At 43.7% G+C, this 19,373-nt stretch overlaps 2 protein-coding genes across 4 annotated transcripts in view; one reads left to right on the plus strand and one right to left on the minus strand.

Annotated features, from left to right (window-relative positions):
* The window catches only part of LOC130359987 (uncharacterized), a 212,809-nt gene that overhangs the window by 57,559 nt on the left and 135,877 nt on the right, over positions 1-19,373 (plus strand). The window lies entirely within an intron of this gene.
* SLC49A3 (solute carrier family 49 member 3) overlaps positions 1-19,373 on the minus strand; it is a 119,364-nt gene that overhangs the window by 22,844 nt on the left and 77,147 nt on the right. For all 3 annotated transcript variants that reach the window (XM_056518261.1, XM_056518260.1, XM_056518259.1), the window contains exon 6: positions 5,387-5,503. In XM_056518261.1, the coding sequence (XP_056374236.1) occupies positions 5,387-5,503 (117 nt within the window). The remainder of the gene's footprint in view (positions 1-5,386; positions 5,504-19,373) is intronic.

Below are 19,373 nucleotides of genomic sequence, written 5' to 3' on the forward strand. Positions count from 1 at the left end.
GGGGTTACTACTACCTAAACAGGGCTCCTTTTACTATCTTAACCTGTTGGGGATGAAGAGCATACAGGTACGCCCTTGCATCTTGGTAGTTAAGGACAGAGGACGTACCTGTACAGGCGTACTGTACACGCCATGTAGTGATCGGAACGGGATGACTTCTGATATCCATCAGCAGCTATCCCGGCACATCGCCTAGGGGGTTCTGAGACAGCAAACAGCTGTCTGTGCATGCTGGGAGTTGTAGTTGTGTGCTTCCAGCTGTTGAATAACTACAACTCCCAGCATGTCTGTCAGTACATGCTAGGTGTTGTAGTTTTGATACAGCTGGAGGCACAATGGTTGGGAAACACTCAGTTAGGCACTGTTACCTAACTCTGTTTCCCCACCAGTGTGCCTCCAGCTGTGGCAAAACTACAACTCCCAGCATGCACGGTCTGTCCGCTGTAGTTGTGTGCCTCCGGCTGTTGCATAACAACAACTCCCAGCATGCACGATCTGTCAGTTGTAATTATGTGCCTCCGGCTGTTGCATAGCTACAACTCCCAGCATGTCCTTCTGCTGTCAGTGCATGTTGAGAGTTGAACTTTTGCAATATCTGGAGGTCTTTCCCGCCCCACTCACCTGGAGGTCTCAAACACTACATACACACTTACACAGCCCTCCCCATAAAAATTTAAAACGTCTCGTACTGCACTATTTCCTAAACGGAGCCACTCCCAGACATTGACTGTCCAGGCATGCTGGGAGTTTTGCAACAGCTGGAAACACCCTGTTTGGGAAACACTGCCATAGGGTATTTTTGGTGGAGGAGGCAAGCACCATGCTTGCATCCAGGTCCGCCCCTATGCTAATCCCTCATTTAGGCCTCAAATGCACATGGCGCTCTCTCACTGTGGAGCCCTGTTGTATTTCAAGGCAACAGTTTAGGGCCACAAACGTATATAAGTATATTAATGGCCCATACAAAAAATATAGAGAAAAACTGTTCCAGGTTAAACCCCCTCCCCCCCCCCCAAAGGACGAGGGGGCACTCCCTCCGTCTGGAGAAGAAAAAGTTTAGTCTCAACGGGCGACACGCCTTCTTTACCATGAGAACTGTGAACTTATGGAACAGTCTACCTCAGGAACTGGTCAAGGCAGGAAAAATTAACAGCTTTAAAACAGGATTAGATACATTCCTGGAACAAAATAACATTAATGCTTATGAAGAAATATAAAATCCCATCCCTTCCCCAATATCGCGCCACACCCCTACCCTTCAATTCCCTGGTTGAACTTGAGGGACATATGTCTTTTTTAGACCATACTAACTATGTAACTATATGTAATTATGTAACATATGGGGTATTTCTGTACTTGGGAATAATTGTTACAAATTTTGGGGGGCTTTTTCTTTTTATAACCATTATGAATAGAAAAAGTTGAAGTCTACATTAGCATGTTAGTGTAAAAAAAAAAATAATAAATTTTTTTTACAATAACATGCTGGTGTTGCCCCTTACTTTTCATTTTCATAAGAGGTAAAATAGAAAGTCTTCCAAAGTTTGTAACACAATTTCTCCCGAGTGCGGAAATGCCTCATATGTGGACGCAAAGTGCTCTGCGGGCGCACAACATGGCTCAGGAGTAAGAGAGCGCCATGTACATTTGAGGCCTAAATTGGTGATTTGCACTGGAATGGATGATAGTTGCAGCAGTTCTGACATAAGCGGAAAAAAACTAAAACAAACAAGCACTTCTGACCCCATTTTGGAAATTACACCCCTCAAGGAACATAACAAGGGGTGCAGTGAGCATTTATATCCCACCGGTGTCTGACAGATTTTTGGATCAGTGGTCTGAGAAAATGAATTTTTCTTTTTTTCATAGGCACAACCCACTGTTCCAAAGATCTGTCAAACACCAGTCGGTTGTAAATGCCCACTGCACCCCTTGTTACATTCCTTGTGGGCTGTAGTTTTCCCCTAAAAAATTTTTTGGGGGGGAGGGGGAGGTTTGCTGTTCTGGCATCAACGTGAAATAAACCCCCCCCCCCCCCGCAAACCATTTCTGCAAAATTACCTAAAGGGAGTACTTTTATTTATTTTTTTACTTAAAGGGGGGTACAATTTGTACCTAAAGGGGCTACTATTACTACCTAAAGGTGGCTACTATATGTACCTAAATGGGCTCCTGTTGCCACTACCTAAAGGGGGCTACTATTAAATGGGGTCTTCTGCTGCTACTACTCCCTAAAGTGGGCTGCTGCTATTACTACCTAAAGGGGGTCTGCTACTACTACCTAAAGGGGGGCTGCTTCTACTATATTCAGGATACTACTATGTACAGGGGAACTTACCTACAGGGAGTATTCCCTACCTAGGAACACCTGCTCCATTCAGATTTCCCTCAACCCTGACCAGTCTCTCTGTACCAGCTGCTAAAAAACCCACCCACAACATGATGCTTGCCACCACCATTCTTCACTGTAAGGATAGTTTTGGGCAAGTGATTAGCAGTGTCTGGTTTCCTACAGACATGATGCTTAGATTTAAGCCAAAAAGTTACATTTTGATTTCAGTCTGAGAGTCTTTTAGGTGTTTTTCTTGCACTCATGTGTCTTTGACCAGAAAGAAGCCTCTCCTCAGTAACGCCCAGATTGTCGAGTGCTTCTTGGATGGTTGACGTTCTCAGTTTATCTCATCTGCACACAGGATATTTGGGGTTCAGCTAGAGTGACCTTTGGGTTCTTGGTCACCTCTCTTAATTACTCAGTTTGATGGGGCGGCCAGCTCTAGAAAGAGTCCAGGTTGTTCCAAACTCCTTTCATTTAGGAATTAAGGAGGTCACTGTGATCTTGAGGTATAGAAAAAAAAATTCTACCCTTCTCCAGATCTTGGCTGTGTCCTTAAGGCCAAAATGAGTCCTTAAATTGGCACTGTCACCAACTTTATTTTTTGATATGTTGTAGTACTTATGTACTACAACATATCTCTAATATACTTTTATTTTATTTTTTTCATTAAAAAGTTTTAATATACATTTAAAAACCGGCTACTGAAAAAGGACAGATTTTGGAGTGGCAATCAGTCCTTTTTCAGTTAGGCTGCACTCACTCCCTGCCTGTCAATCAGACAGGCGGGAGCGAGCGCATTGGCTCCCCAGCCACTGGCTGGGAGGCCACTCCTCCCGCACATCGCCGCCGCCGCCTCGTTGCCACCGCTGTCCCTGCACGCCCGCTGCCGGACTCTGACGTAACTGCAAGTGTAATGAGGGAATGGGGTATGCGGGGCAGGGGGGGAGGGGGGAAAGGGCTAGTGCCGTAGCGGGGGGGCGGGGGGGTGGGAACGGGCTAGCAAAAAAATAAAAAATAAAATAAAAATAAAAAAATATGGTGGGAGCTACCCTTTAAAGAAGATGTCCAGCGGTAAGAAATGTAACCCCCCCCCCCCCCCATAGAGATGAATGGAGGGGGCATATTTCTACCAGCTGACGTGTTGGGTACAAAACTTGCTCCAGCAGAGCCAAGGGCTGAGTCGAGAAGCCCTGTGCGGGAGATAGTGGGGGGCCTGCAAATAGGGGAATACATTTCTGACCGCTGGACATTTTCTTTAAGGGGTTAATTTTATGTTTTTCCATTTAACCCTTAGACAGGCTCTGTAGGCTCTGTGTGAGCGAAGAGATTTTAAAGTTAGCTCAGAAGCAAAGTACTTTTCAAAGCCAGTGAGTAATGGCTGCTATCAGCTGAATAAAGTCAATTGTGGGATCTAAAATTAGTACAATATAGTTGCTTGAGGGTTGTTGGGGCTGATTGGGACCTCTGCCTTGCGATGGTATTTGTCAAATCAGTTAATATGACTGCCTCCGTGCTGTTCACTCATTGCTCTGCCTCTCCGAGCTTCTTGGGCAGGCTGGAGAAGCAGAGCCAAGAAAACAGATCAATGCTATGCTACAGTATTGCTACATGGTACAGTATTGTTCAGTGTATGCAATTGAACAATTACATGTAATAGTCCCCTATGGGGGTTAAAAGACAGTTAATAAATTAATTTAAAAATAAATATTAATAAAAAAATAAAATAAATGTAAATAAGGCCCTTATCTAATAAAACGTTAAATCACCCCCTTTTCCCCATTTTTTTAATAAAACATTCTCAACAAAAATAAACAAACATATTTGGCTTTGACATGTGCAGGTTGCACTACTAAAACATTAATGAAACCGCTTAGTATATGGGATAAGCGTAATAAACCAGAAAAAAATGAATAAAAGGCAATCAAAAAGTTTCATCTAAACCCATAAAAATTACAGATCATAGCGCAAAAATGTTAGTTTCACACAGCCTTAATGGGGAACTCCGGTGAAAAAAAAAAATGTTTTCAAATCAACTGGTGCCAGAAACTTATACAGATTTGTAAATTACTTCTATTTAAAAATCTTAACCCTTCCAGTACTTATCAGCTGCTGTATACTACAGAGAAAATTGTGCAGTTCTTTCCAGTCTGACACCAGTGCTCTCTGCTGACACCTCTGTCCATGTCAGGAACTGTCCAGAGAAGACAGGTTTTCTATGGAGATTTGCTTCTAATTTGGACAGTGCATGACACAGACAGAGGTATCAGTAGAGAGCACTGTTGTCAGACAGGAAAGAACTGCACCATTTTCTCTGCAGTATATAGCAGCTGATAAGTACTGGAAGGGTTAAGATTTTTAAATAGAAGTAATTTACAAATCTGTTTACCTTTCTGGCACCAGTTGATTTGAAAACATTTGTTGTTCCCCTTTAATGCACCAAAATGTGCAGCATAACATCTGTGGCGAATCGTGTGGATTTTGATGTGTATTTGCAACTGCCAAAATTGGCGTGGACTATGTTAATGTGTTACATGTGAAAAGTTTAGATCCGTGAGGGCCTCAGTGCCGAAACCTCCTCTGTTCTCTACATATAGCTCGGTGAAGCGCATAGCAGAGTGCTTCACTCCCCACGTTAGCACTCGGTCCATCTGATTACAGGAGCCTGGCTCCATAGATTTATAATGGAGCCTGTCTCCTGTAATTAGACAGGCTGAAGTGCCGAGCCTTGGGGTGACGTGACAGATGGGACTTGTCCCACCAAATGGCAGGTTCCACAGAATGGCAAGCATACAAAGATTTTTGTTATTGAAAATATGATACAGTATTCTAAGCAAATTCACACGAAATCTATAAAACCCTATCATTGAAAGTTTGTCTAAGATCAAACACTTCATTAATGTATTGATGAGTATTTTCTCAATCTGAAGATCTTTGAATGTTTCTGATTTTTAGGTAACATTCTGAGGGGATTGATAACTATCTCCTAGTTCTATATATCTGACTTTTGAAAAGCCACTATAAGGTTACAATAACAATGAAAGTTATTCTTACATTTGAATAGCCATTGAAGCACATTATTTGTTCCAGAAATGCAGAGAATGCCGTGAAAATGCCGAGACCACTTCCAAAACAAATCATTAATATTATGTAAGCTTTATTTTTCATAAGCTGTAAGAGAAAATGAAACAAACTGATTAATATATAGCATTTACTGTATAAAACATCTCAAACAAGTTTTTGTCGCCGTTTTAGTTCTTTACTATTCATTATCAAGTCTGGCACTGCTATAACACAAATATTGAGACATATTTGTCAAAACCTGAGTGGTGCAATGGATCATAGCAACCAATTAGATTGCTTCTTTCAATTTTAACCCCTTAAGGACACAGCCATTTGGGCCTTAAAGGGGTACTCCAGTGAAAACAATTTTCATATCAACTGGCCCCAGAAAGTTAAACAGATTTGTAAATTACTTCTCTTAAAAAATCTTAACCCTTCCAGTACTTAGCTGCTGTATACTACAGAGGAAGATGAGTTGTTCTTTTCTGTCTGACCACAGTGCTCTCTGCTGACACCTCTGTCCATGTCAGCAACTAAAAGATAAAGAAACAACTGGACGCGCTCCGTAGTGTGATATCTTCAGGGAAAGAGAGAACGCAACATGTGAATCTGTCCAAGTACAACCATGGATACGGGTATAATAGTGATGGGTCTCTGCAGCCGCTCCACCTCATACGAATGTAGATACAAAAGAGAACTCCTCCAAACCCAGCAGAGTATATGAGGCGCTGAGACCAAAGTAAAGGCAAGGTATTCTTTATTCCCACAATGCAACGCTTTTAACGGAAGACAGCTCCGACCAGAGACCGCTCCGACCAGCCTAAAGGATAGGAGCGAGGTGGCAGTTTTGCCAAACCCTCCTATCCCCTGCCATTGGTCGGTCAGGCTGACCACCAATGGCAGGAGGGGGGTGGGGGTGGGAGGGTTAGAGTTCATTTCCCCCTGCACTGCCCACCGATCGAAGTCGGTGCAGAGCGGGGGGAACACGGGCAGCGAGGAGGGAGCATGGCCGACTTACCCGGACCTTCGGAGGCGGCGGAGTCGGCTTCTGGAGCAGCGGCGGCAGCAGGAGGAGTGGCGGCTGGAAAGTGCGGCGGAAAAGGTTGCAGTGAAGATCGCGATAAGTGATCTTCACTGTGGCCTTCTAAAAGCTGAAAAACTACAACTCCCAGCATGCCCACACAGTCAAAGGCTGTCTGGGCATGCTGGGAGAAGTAGTTTTGCAACATCTGGAGGGTCACAGTTTGGAGACCACTGTGTAGTGGTCTCTAAACTGTGGTCCTCCAGATGTTGCAAAACTACAACTTTCAGCATGCACTGACTGTCTGGGCATGCTGGGGGTTGTAGTTTTGTAACATCTGAAGTGGCACAGCTTGGAGACCACAATATGGTGGTCTCCAAACTGTAGCCCTCCAGATGTTGCAAAACTACATTTCCCAGCATGGCCAGACAGTCAGGGATGCTGGGCATGTAGTTCTGCAATATCTGGCCCTTCAGATGTTGCAGAACTACAACTCCCAGCATGCCTGGACAGTCCAGGCATGCTTGGAGTTGCCGTTTTGCAACATCTGGAGTGCTACAGTTTGGAGGCCACTACTTAGCAGTCTCTAAACTGTTCTTCCCAGTTGTTGCATAACTACAACTCCTAGCATGCCCAGACTGTCCAGGTATGTTGGGAGTTGTAGTTCTGCAACATCTGAAGGGCCAGATATTGCAGAACTACACGCCCAGCATCCCTGACTGTATGGCCGTGCTGGGAATTGTAGTTTTGCAACAGCTGTAGGCACACTGGTTGGGAAACACTGAGCTAGAGTCAGTTTCCTAACTCAGTGATTCCAACCCATGTGCCTCCAGCTGTTGCAAAACTACAACTCCCAGAGTGCACTGACAGACCGTACATGCTGGAAGTTGTAGTCTTGCAACAGCTGGAGGCAAATGGGTTGGAATCACTGATCTAGAGTCTGTTTTCTAACTCAGTGGTTCCCCACCAGTGTGCCTACAGCTGTTGTAAAACTACAACTCCCAGCATGTACGGTCTGTCAGTGCATTCTGGGAGTTGTCATTTTGCCACAGCTGAAGGTTTGGGGCGCCCCCCCCCCATGTGAATGTACCGGGTACATTCACACGGGCGGGTTTACAGTTGGTTTCCTTCAAGGAAACTTACTGTGAACCCCTGCCTGTGTGAATGTACCCTAAAAACACTACACTACACTAACAAATAATAAGAAGTAAAAACTACACATACACCCCCTTACACGTCGCCCCCCCCCCCCCCCCCCCAATAAAAATGAAAAACGTCTCATGCGGCAGTGTTTCCTAAACGGCGCCTCCAGCTGTTGCAAACCACAACTCCCACTGTTGCCGAAAGCCATAGACTGTCCTGGCAGGCTGGGAGTCTTGCAACAGCTGGAGGCACCCTGTTTGGGAAACACTGCTGTAGGGTTTTTGTGGAGACAAGCCCCATCCTTGTAACCGGGTCCACCCCTATTGCAAATTCCTAATTTAGGCCTCAAATGCGCATGGCGCTCTCTCACTTCAGAGCCCTGTCGTATTTCAAGGCAACAGTTTAGGGCCACATATGGGCTATCTCCGTACTCGGGAGAAATTGCGTTACAAATTTTGGGGGGATTTTTCTCCCATTACCCTTTGTAGAAATGGTAAATTTGGGAGAGAAAAAATGCTTTTTCTGATTTTGAATTTTCTCCTTCACTTTGCTGCTATTCCTGTGAAACCCCTAAAGGGTTAACAAACTTTCTGAATGTCATTTTGAATACTTTGAGGGGTGCAGTTTTTATAATGGGGTAATTTATGGGGTAATTTCTAATATGAAGGCCCTTCAAATCCACTTCAAAACTGAACTGGTCCCTAAAAAATTCCGATTTTGAAAATTTTGTGAAAAATTGGAAAATTGCTTCTGAACTTAGAAACCCTCTGATGTTTTCCAGAAGTAAAAATGTCAACTTTATGCTGGAAACATAAACTAGACATATTGGGGGACATGTATCAAAGATTTTACCCCTGTTTTGTGTGTATTTTTTTGCGCAAAATTTTGCGCAAGCCCTTTTTTGCGCAATTTTTTTGCGCACGTTTTGGTAGAGCATGTCCTCCAGATGTGGCTGAATCGGGGTACCTTGGAGTGACATCTATAGTACACATGGATTTATTAACTGCGTACTTTTTTTTTTACACCAAAAATTTTGCCGCAAGAGCTGTTTTTTTTTTGCGCAAATATAAGCCATCTTGGACTTAACGTAGCAAGATGCTCTAAATCATCGATTCTATTTTCCAAAGAGTGAATTTAAGAGATGACTATATTTAACCGCAATTTATGAAGCTCATTGCACTTGATTGATAAATTTAGTGCTTCTGCGCATAATTTAGAATTCGGGAAAAGGGGTAAAATGCTTCTACCATACACAAATAATGATACATGTCCCCCATTGTATATGTGAATCAATATGTAATTTATTTGGAATGTCTGTTTTCCTTACAAGCAGAGAGCTTCAAAGCTAGAAAATTTTCTATTTTTTCATCAAATTTTGGAATTTTTCACCAAGAAATGATGCAAGTATCGACACAAATTTACCACTAACATAAAGTAGAATATGTCCCGAAAAAACAATCTCTGAATCAGAATGAAAATTAAAAGCATCCCAGAGTTATTAATGCTTAAAGTGACAGTGGTCAGAATTGCAAAAAATGCTCCCGTCCTTAGGGTTATAATGGGCTTCGTCCTCAAGGAGTTAAGGACACAGCCAGCTTAATTTTTGCATCAACCTTTTTTCCTCCTCATCTTCTAAGAGCCATAATTCTTTTAAATTTCCATCCACAGACCCATATGTAGGCTTGTTTTTTGCGTGACCAATTATAATTTCTAATTACATGACATTTTACCATTAACCTCTTCAGGACACAGGGCGTATGGATACGCCCTGCATTCCGAGTCCTTAAAGACACTAGCCGGTTGGGGACCGGAGCCGGATGCCTGCTGAAATCGTTCAGCAGGCATCGCGGCATATCGCCCAGGGGGGTCATTATGTCCCCCCATGTCGGCAATGGCCACAGATTGCTGGACAATTAAGCCCAGCGATCTGCGGCGATTCCGGGTCAATCGAGTCTCCAGTGACCCGGTGACCCGGAATTACTGGCTGATCGGGGCCGTCTCTGACGGCCCAGAACAGCCATAGCCAGCAGGGGTGAGGTGGCACTGGCACTGGACCCCGGCAGCTGGGGACCCCGATCCGGGGCGTCCCTGTTGGGATCAGGGCCCCAGGAGCAGCGGCGGCGAGGGACTGACTGTGTGCGGCGGCTTGCAGCAGTAGGAGATGAGTGACAGCCTCCTGCTGTTGCTTAGCAACAGCTCCCAGCATGCAAAAAGGGCATGCTGGGAACTGTAGTTATGCAACAGCAGGAGGCAGACCACCACAATTCCCAGCATTCCCTTATGGGCATGCTGGGACTTATAATTTTGCAACAGCTGGAGACACATTTTTTCTATGGAAAAGTGTACCTTCAGCTGTTGTATAACTACAACTCCCAGCTTGCACAAACAGCTAAAGTGCATGCTGGGAGTTGTAGTGGTGCATCTGCTGGTTGCATAACTACAACTCCCAGCATGCCCGTTGGCTGTCAGTGACTGCTGAGAGTTGTAGTTTTGCAACAGCTGAAGGCACACTGGTTGTGAAACACTGAGTTAGGTCACAAACTCAGTGATACACAACCAGTGTGCCTACAGCTGTTGCAAAGCTAAAACTCTCAGCATGTACAGTCTGTCAGTGCATGCTGGGAGTTGTAGTTTTGCAACAGCTGGATGTCCCCCCTAATGTGAACGTACAGGGTACACTCACATGGGTGGAGGTTTACAGTAAGTACCCGGCTGCAAGTTTGAGCTGCGGCAAATTTTCTGCCGCAGCTCAAACTGCCAGCGAGAAACTACTGTGAACCCCCGCCCGTGCGACTGTACCCTAAAAACACTACACTACACTAACACAAAATAAAATAAAAAGTAAAAAACACTACATATACACATACCCCTACACAGCCCTCCCCAATAAAAATGAAAAACGTCTGGTACGCCACTGTTTCCAAAACGGAGCCTCCAGCTGTTGCAAAACAATTACTCCCAGTATTACCAGACAGCCACTGACTATCCAGGCATGCTGGGAGTTTTACAACAGCTGGAGGCACCCTGTTTGGGAATCACTGGCGTAGAATACCCCTATGTCCACCCCTATGCAAATCCCTAATTCAGGCTTCAAATGGGCATGGCGCTCTCACTTTGGAGCCCTGTCGTATTTCAAGGCAACAGTTTAGGGTCACATATGGGGTATCGCCGTACTCGGGAGAAATTGTGTTACAAATTTTGGGGGGTATTTTCTGCTATTACCCTTTTTAAAAATGTAAAATTTTTGGGAAAACAAGCATTTTAGGTCAATTTTTTTTTTTACATTTGCAAAAGTCATGAAACACCTGTGGGGTATTAAGGCTCACTTTATCCCATGTTACATTCCCCGAGGGGGTCTAGTTTCCAAAATAGTATGCCATGTGTTTTTTTTTCCGCTGTTTTGACACCCTAGGGGCTTCCTAAAGGTGACATGCCCCCCAAAAACCATTTCAGAAAAATGTTCTCTCCAAAATCCCCTTGTCGCTCCATCTCTTCTGAGCCCTCTACTGCGCCCGCCGAACAATTTACATAGACATATGAGGTATGTGCTTACTCGAGAGAAATTGGGCTACAAATATAAGTATACATTTTCTCCTTTTACCACTTGCAAAAATTCTAAAATTGGGTCTACAAGAACATGCGAGTGTAAAAAAATGAAGATTTAGAATATTCTCCTTCACTTTGCTGCTATACCTGTGAAACACCTAAAGGGTAAAAACACTAACTGAATGTCATTTTGAATACTTTGGGGGGTGCAGTTTTTATAATGGGGTCATTTGTGGGGTATTTCTAATATGAAGACCCTTCAAATCCACTTCAAAACTGAACTGGTCCCTGAAAAATATTGAGTTTGAAAATTTTGTGAAAAATTTGAAAATTTCTGCTGAACTTTGAAGCCCTCTGGTGTCTTCCAAAAGTAAAAACTCATCAATTTTATGATGCAAACACAAAGTAGACATATTGTATATGTGAATAAAAAAAAATTTATTTGTAATATACATTTTCCTTACAAGCAGAGAGCTTCAAAGTTAGAAAAATGCAAAATTTTCAAAATTTTCATCAAATTTTGGGATTTTTCACCAAGAAAGGATGCAAGTTACCACAAAAATTTACTACTATGTTAAAGTAGAATATGTCACGAAAAAAACTCTCGAAATCAGAATGATAACTAAAAGCATTCCAGAGTTATTAATGTTTAAAGTGACAGTGGTCAGATGTGAAAAAAACGCTCTGGTCCTTAAAGGGGTATTCCGCCCCTAGACATCTTATCCCCTATCCAAAGGATAGGGGATAAGATGTCAGATCGCCGGGGTCCCGCTGCTGGGGACCCCGGGGATCGCTGCTGCAGCACCCCGCTATCATTACTGCGCAGAGTGAGATCGCTCTGCACGTAATGACGGGCAATACAGGGGCCGGAGCATCGTTAAGTCACAGCTCCGCCCCTCGTGACGTCCCGCCCCCATCAATACAAGTCTATGGGAAGGGGGCGTGGCGGTCGTCACGCCCCCTGCCATAGACTTGCATTAAGGGGACGGGCCGTGATGTCATGAGGGGCGGAGCCATGACGTCATGCTGCTCCAGCCCCTGTATCGCCCGTCATTACGCACAGAGCGAACTCGCTCTGGGCAGTAATGATGGCGGGGTGCCGCAGTGGCGATCCCCAGGGTCCCCAGCAGCGGAACCGCGGCAATCTAACATCTTATCCCCTATCCTTTGGATAGGGGATAAGATGCCAGGGGCGGAATACCCCTTTAAGGCCAAAATGGGCTTGGTCCTTAAGGGGTTAAATGTACCACAAAACCAAAAAAATATTATTATTTGTGTGGGGAAATTTTACGCTGTACACTTTACGGTAAAGCTAATATATTCTCATTATTTTGTGCGTCAGTGCGATTAGAATGATATCCATGTTTACATGCTTTTCTATTATTATACTGCTTTAACACCTTTCCGCTGTAGGATGTATGCATATGTCCTATCTTACAACAGGTTTGCGCAATAGGACATATGCATACATCTTACTGTTCTTCTGCGCTCCAGGGTGCAGCACAGGAGATTGTGGTTGGACCTGGTCACCACTACCAAGACCGCGCTGGTCGCGGCAGCATTAACCTCATAGAAGCTGTGGACAGTACTCACCACAGCTTCTATGGGATCAACAGGGATCAACGTGTCCCCCATCAGCGACCCCATGATGCGATGACTGGTCCCAATGGCTGCCATGTCAGCAGTACGGCAGCCCGTGAGGTCCAGCCATAGGCTAGATCTTACAGGCTCAATGTCAGTGTAATGCTGAATGTTCACATGGCAAAATTTCAGCAATTTACAGAAATTCTGTTCAGCAAAGCTTGCTAAATAGAATTGCTGAATTCCGCAATTGACTTCAAAGGGATTCCGCAATGGAATTCCTTAAAAAATATATATGGTCTTAAATTTTTACGGAATGCGGAAAACTGTCTAAAACTGCAGAATCCCATTGAAATCAATGAGCAGTAAATTACGGTGGAATTTCAGGCGGAATTCTGCACAGAAATTTTGCTGTGTGAACATAGCCCTATGCTGGGCTGCAGTACAGATGTACTGCAGGATAGTATAAACGGGAAAAAAGTATAAAAATACAAGGTTTTTCAATAAATAAATAAATTCCCCTTTCCCAATAAAGCCATGTATTATCACGAAAAAGCAAACCTATAAATGATAGGTGTTGCTATGTCCCTAATCACTTGTACAATAAAATGATAATGGGATTTTTCCCTGCACAGTGTACATCAAAAAAACTAAACACAACAAAAAAAGCACAAGAATTGCTCATTTGGGCCAAAACATGGAATAAAAATGATCAAAAGGTAGCATGTATCGCAACAATGGTACCAATAAAAAGAACAGCTTGTCCAGCAAAAAATGAGCCACCACAAAATGGCTTTGAATGAGAAATAAAAAAGTAATCACATCATGGCAACACAAAAAAAGGAAGAAAAAATGATTTTGTAGTGAAAAGGATAAAGAACATTAAAACGTATGTAAATTGGGTATTGCCATAATCGTACCGACCCACAGAATAGAGATCCAGAAATCCAGAAATTTTCATTGTATTAACAAAGATTTACCACATGTCACGAACAAAAACAATCTCAAATGACTTTCCTTAGTAAAAGCATTTCAAAGTTATTACACCTTAAAGAGACACAGGCCAGATTGAAAAAAATTGGGCCCAGTCATTTTAAGGGGTACTCCGGTGGAAAACTTTTTTTTTTAAATCAACTGGTGTCCGTAAGATAAACAGATTTGTATATTACTTCTATTAAAAAATCTTTATCCTTCCAGTACTTAATGGAGGCTGTATATTACAGAGGATTTCTTTTTCTTTCTTTTTTTCTGTCCACAGTGCTCTCTGCTGACACCTCTGTCTGTATCAGGAACTGTCCAGAGCAGCATAGGTTTGCTATGGGGATTTCCTCCTGTTCTGGACAGCTCCAGATCCAGGTGTCAGCAGAGAGCACTTTGGGCAGAAAAAAAAAAGAAATCCAAAAAGAAAAGAACTTTCTCTGTAGTATATAGCAGCTAATAAGTACTGGAAGGATAAGGATTTTTTAATAGAAGTTATTTACAAATCTGTTTAACTTACTGACACCAGTTGATTTAAAAAAAAAAGTTTAAAAAAAAAATGTTTTCCACCGGAACTCATTTAACCCCTTAACCCCTTGGGGACGGAGCCCATTATGACCCTAAGGACGGGAGCATTTTTTTCAAATCTGACCACTGTTACTTTAAGCATTAATAACTCTGGGATGCTTTTACTTATAAATTTGATTCCGAGATTGTTTTTTCGTGACATATTCTACTTTATGTTAGTGGTAAATTTTCGGCGATACTTGCATCCTTTCTTGGTGAAAAATTCAAAAAATTCATGAAAAATTTGAAAATTTTGCATTTTTCTAACTTTGAAGCTCTCTGCTTATAAGGAATATGGATATTCCAAATAAATTATATATTGATTCACATATACAATATGTCTACTTTATGTTTGCATCATAAAATTGATGAGTTTTTACTTTTGGAAGACACCAGAGGGCTTCAAAGTTCAGCAACAATTTTCCAATTTTTCGCAAAATTTTCAAAATCAGAATTTTTCAGGGACCAGTTCAGGTTTAAAGTGGATTTGAAGGGTCTTCTGGTTAGAAATACCCGATAAATGACCCCATTATAAAAACTGCACCCCCCAAAGTATTCAAAATGACATTCAGTCAGCGTTTTAACCCTTTAGGTGTTTCACAGGAATAGCAGCAAAGTGAAGGAGAAAATTCAAAATCTTAATTTTTTACACTGGCATGTTTTTGTAGACCCAATTTTTGAATTTTTACAAGGGGTAAAAGGAAAAAAATCCTCTCAAAATTTGTAACCCAATTTCTTCCGAGTAAGAAAATACCTCATATGTGTATGTCAAATGTTCGGCGGGTGCACTACAGGGCTCAGAAGCGAAGGAGCAACAATGGGATTTAGGAGAGTGAGTTTTTCTGAAATGGTTTTTGGGGGCATGTCCCATTTAGGAAGCCCCTATGGTGCCAGAACAGCAAAAAGCCCCACATTGCACACTATTATGGAAACGACACCCCTCAAGGACCGTAACAAGGGGTACGGTGAGCCTTAACACCCCACAGGTGTTTGACAACTTTTTGTTAAAGTCGGATGTGTAAATGAAAAAAAATATATTTTTCCACTAAAATGCTGTTTTTTCCCCAAATTTTACATTTTTACAAAGGGTAATAGAAGAAATGGGGTTACAAATTTTGGGGGGCATTTTCTCCTGAGTATGGAAATACCCCACGTTTGGACGTCAAGTGCACTGCGAGCGAACTACAATGCTCAGAAGAGAAGGAGCGCCATTGAGCTTTTAGAGAGATAATTTGTTTGGAATGGAAGTCAGGGGCCATGTGCATTTACAAAGCCCCCCGTGGTGCCAGAACAGTGGACCCCCCCACATGTGACCCCATTTTGGAAACTACACCCCTCACGGAATGTAATAAGGGGTACAGTGAGCATTTACACCCTACTGGCGTTTGACATATCTTTGGAACAGTGGGCTGTGCAAACAAAAAAATTACATTTTTCATTTTCACGTACCACTGTTCCAAAAATCTTTCAGACCCCTGTGGGGCGTAAATGCTCACTGTACCCCTTATTACATTCCGTGAGGGGTGTGGTTTCCAAAATGGGGTCACATGTGGGTATTTATTGTTTTGCATTTATGTCAGAACCGCTGTAAAATCAGCCACGTTTGTGTAAATCACCAATTTCGGCCTCAAATGTACATGGTGCGCTCTCACTCCTGAGCCTTGTTGTGCGCCCCCAGAGCATTTTACGCCCACATATGGGGTATTTCCGTACTCAGGAGAAATTGCGTTACAAATTTTGAGGGTCTTTTTTTCCTTTTACCTCTTGTGAAAATAAAAAGTAAAGGGCAACACCAGCATGTTAGTGTAAAAATTTTTTTTTTTTACACTAACAGGCTGGTGTAGACCCCAACTTTTCCTTTTCATAAGGGGTAAAAGAAAAAGCCCCCCAAAATTTGTAGTGCAATTTCTCCCGAGTACGGCGATACCCCATATGTGACACTAAACTGTTTACTTGAAATACGACAGGGCTCCAAAGTGAGAGAGCGCCATGCGCATTTGAGGACTAAATTAGTGATTGCATAGGGGTGGACATAGGGGTATTCTACGCCAGTGATTCCCAAACAGGGTGCCTCCAGCTGTTGCTAAACTCCCAGCATGCCTGGACAGTTAGTGGCTGTCCGGAAATGCTGGGAGTTGTTGTTTTGCAACAGCTGGAGGCTCTGTTTTGGAAACACTGCTGTACAATACGTTTTTCCTTTTTATTGGGGGGGGGGGGGGGGGACAGTGTAAGGGGGTGTTTATGTAGTGTTTTACTCTTTATTATGTGGTAGTGTAGTGTTTTTAGGGTACATTCACACTGGCGGGTTACGGTGAGTTTCCCGCTAGGAATTTGCGCTGCGGCGAAAAATTTGCCGCAGCTCATACTTGAAGCAGGAAACTTGCTGTAAACCCGCCCGTGTGAATGTACCCTGTACGTTCACATGGGGGGGGGGGGGGGGGGCAAACCTCCAGCTGTTTCAAAACTACAACTCCCAGCATGCACGGTCTGTCAGTACATGCTGGGAGTTGTAGTTTTGCAACAGCTGGAGGCACACTGGTTGGAAAACCTTCAGTTAGGTTCTGTTACCTAACTCAGTATTTTCCAACCAGTGAGCCTCCAGCTGTTGCAAAACTACAACTCCCAGCATGCACGGTCTGTCAGTACATGCTGGGAGTTGTAGTTTTGAAACAGCTGGAGGCACACTGGTTGGAAAATACTGAGTTGGGTTCTGTTACCTAACTCAGTATTTTCCAACCAGTGTGCCTCCAGCTGTTGCAAAACTACAATTCCCAGCATGTCTGATCACAGAAGGGCATGCTGGGAGATGTAGTTATGCAACAGCTGGAGGTACGCAACTACAACTCCCAGCATGCCGAGACAGCTGTTTTCTGTGTGGGCATGCTGGAATTTGTAATTTTGCAACATCTGGAGTGCTACAATTTAGAGACCACTGAACAGTGATCTCCAAACTGTGGACCTCAAGATGTTGCAAAACTACAACTCCCAGCATGCCCAGACAGCAAACAGCTGTGTGGGCATGCTAGGAGTTGTAGTTTTGCAAGATCTAGAGGGCAGTATAGAGATCACTGTGCAGTGGTCTCTAAACTACAGACCTCCAGCTGTTGCAAAACTACAAATTCCAGCATGCCCACACAGCAAACAGCTGTCTGGGCATGCTGGGAGTTGTAGTTTTGCAACATCTGGAGGGCTACAGTCTAGAGACCACTATAGTGGTCTCAGACTGTAGCCCTCTAGATGTTGCTAGGCAAATACTCACCGGCTTCCGTCGCATCCGGGAGCCGTCCTCTTCTGCCGCACACGCCGCCTGCGCCGATCTCCATCGCCGCCCGCCGATCCCCGTCGCTCCGCTGCCTCCGGAGGGGTAAGTGGACTCCGGCGCCGCTCCTCTTCGTTTTCCCCGTTCTGCCCCGCCTATTGTGGGAGGGCAGGACGGGGAAAACGAAACTAAACCCCTCCGCCCCAGATCTGCTATTGGTGGTCGCGTCTAGACCACCAATAGCAGAGATAGGAGGGGTGGCAACTCTGCCACCTCACTCCTATCGCTTTAGGGGGATCGTGGGTGTCTTAGACACCCGCGATCCTCCTTCTATTCCGGGTCACCGGGTCACCATAGACCCGTAATGACCCGGAATCGGCGCAAATCGCAAGTGTGAATTCACTTGCGATTTGCGCCGATCTGGGGGGGGGTCTAATGACCCCCCTGGGCATTTGCACGGGGTGCCTGCTGATAGATATCAGCAGTCACCCCGGCCCGGTCCCCGCCCGGCGCGCGGCGGGGACCGAAATTCCCACGGGCGTATGGATACGCCCTTCGTCCTTAAGTACCAGGACGCAAGGGCGTATGCATACGCCCTTTGTCCCCAACAGGTTAAAGACCAGGCCAATTGACACCTTAGGACCAGAGCGTTGTTTGCACATCTGACCACAGCGAAGGAGCGACAAGGGGATTTTGGAAAGTACGTTTTTCTGAAATGGTTTTTGGGGGGCATGTCACCTTTAGGAAGCCCCTATGGTGCCAGAACAGCAAAAAAAAAAAAAAAAAAAAAACACATGGCATACCATTTTGGAAACTAGACCCCTTGAATAACGTAACAAGGAATTAAGTGAGCCTTAATACCCCACAGGTGTTTCACGACTTTTGCATATGTAAAAAATAAAATACATTTCAATAAAATGTGTGTTTCCTCCCAAATTTCACATTTTTGCAAGGGTTAATAGCAGAAAATACCCCACAAAATTTGTAACCCTATCTCTTGTGAGTATGGAGGTACCCCATAAGTTGACCTGAAGTGCACTTCGGGCGAACTAGAATGCTCAGAAGAGAAGGAGCCATATTTGGCTTTTTGAGAGAAAATTTTGGTTGGGGGGCATGTCGCATTTAGGAAGCCCCTATGGTGCCAGAACAGCGAAAAAAACAAAAAAAACACATGGCATACCATTTTGGAAACTAGACCCCTAACAGAATTTAATAAGGGGTGCAGTGAGTATTTACACCCCACTGGCATTTGACAGATCTTTGGAACAGTGGGCTGAGCAAATGAAAAATTTTATTTTTCATTTTCACGGACCACTGTTCCAAAAATCTGTCAGACACCTGTGTGGTGTAAATGCTCACTGTACCCCTTATTACATTACGTGAGGGGTGTAGTTTCCAAAACGGGGTCACATGTTGGGGGGGTCCATTGTTCTGGCACTATGGGGGCTTTGTAAACACACGTGGCCTTCAATTCCGGACACATTTTTTCTTCAAAATCCCAATGGCGCTCCCTCTTTTCTGAGCATTGTAGTTCGCCCGCCGAGCACTTTACATCCACATATGGGGTATTTTCTTACTCAGAAGAAATGGGGTTACAAATTTTGGGGGGCTTTTTTCCTATTTTCCCTTGTGAAAATGAAAAATTTAGGGTAACACCAGCATCTTAGTGAAAAAAAATATTTTTTTTCATTTTCCCATCCAACTTTAACAAAAATTTGTCAAACTCCTGTGGGGTGTTAAGGCTCACTATACCCCTTATTACGTTCCGTGAGGGGTGTAGTTTCCAAAATAGGGTCACATGTCGATATTTATTTTTTTGCGTTTATGTCAGAACGGCTGTAAAATTATCCACCCCTGTGCAATCACCAATTTAGGCTTCAAAT

The sequence above is a fragment of the Hyla sarda genome, chromosome 1, assembly GCF_029499605.1.
Source record: "Hyla sarda isolate aHylSar1 chromosome 1, aHylSar1.hap1, whole genome shotgun sequence".
Taxonomy (NCBI): domain Eukaryota; kingdom Metazoa; phylum Chordata; class Amphibia; order Anura; family Hylidae; genus Hyla; species Hyla sarda.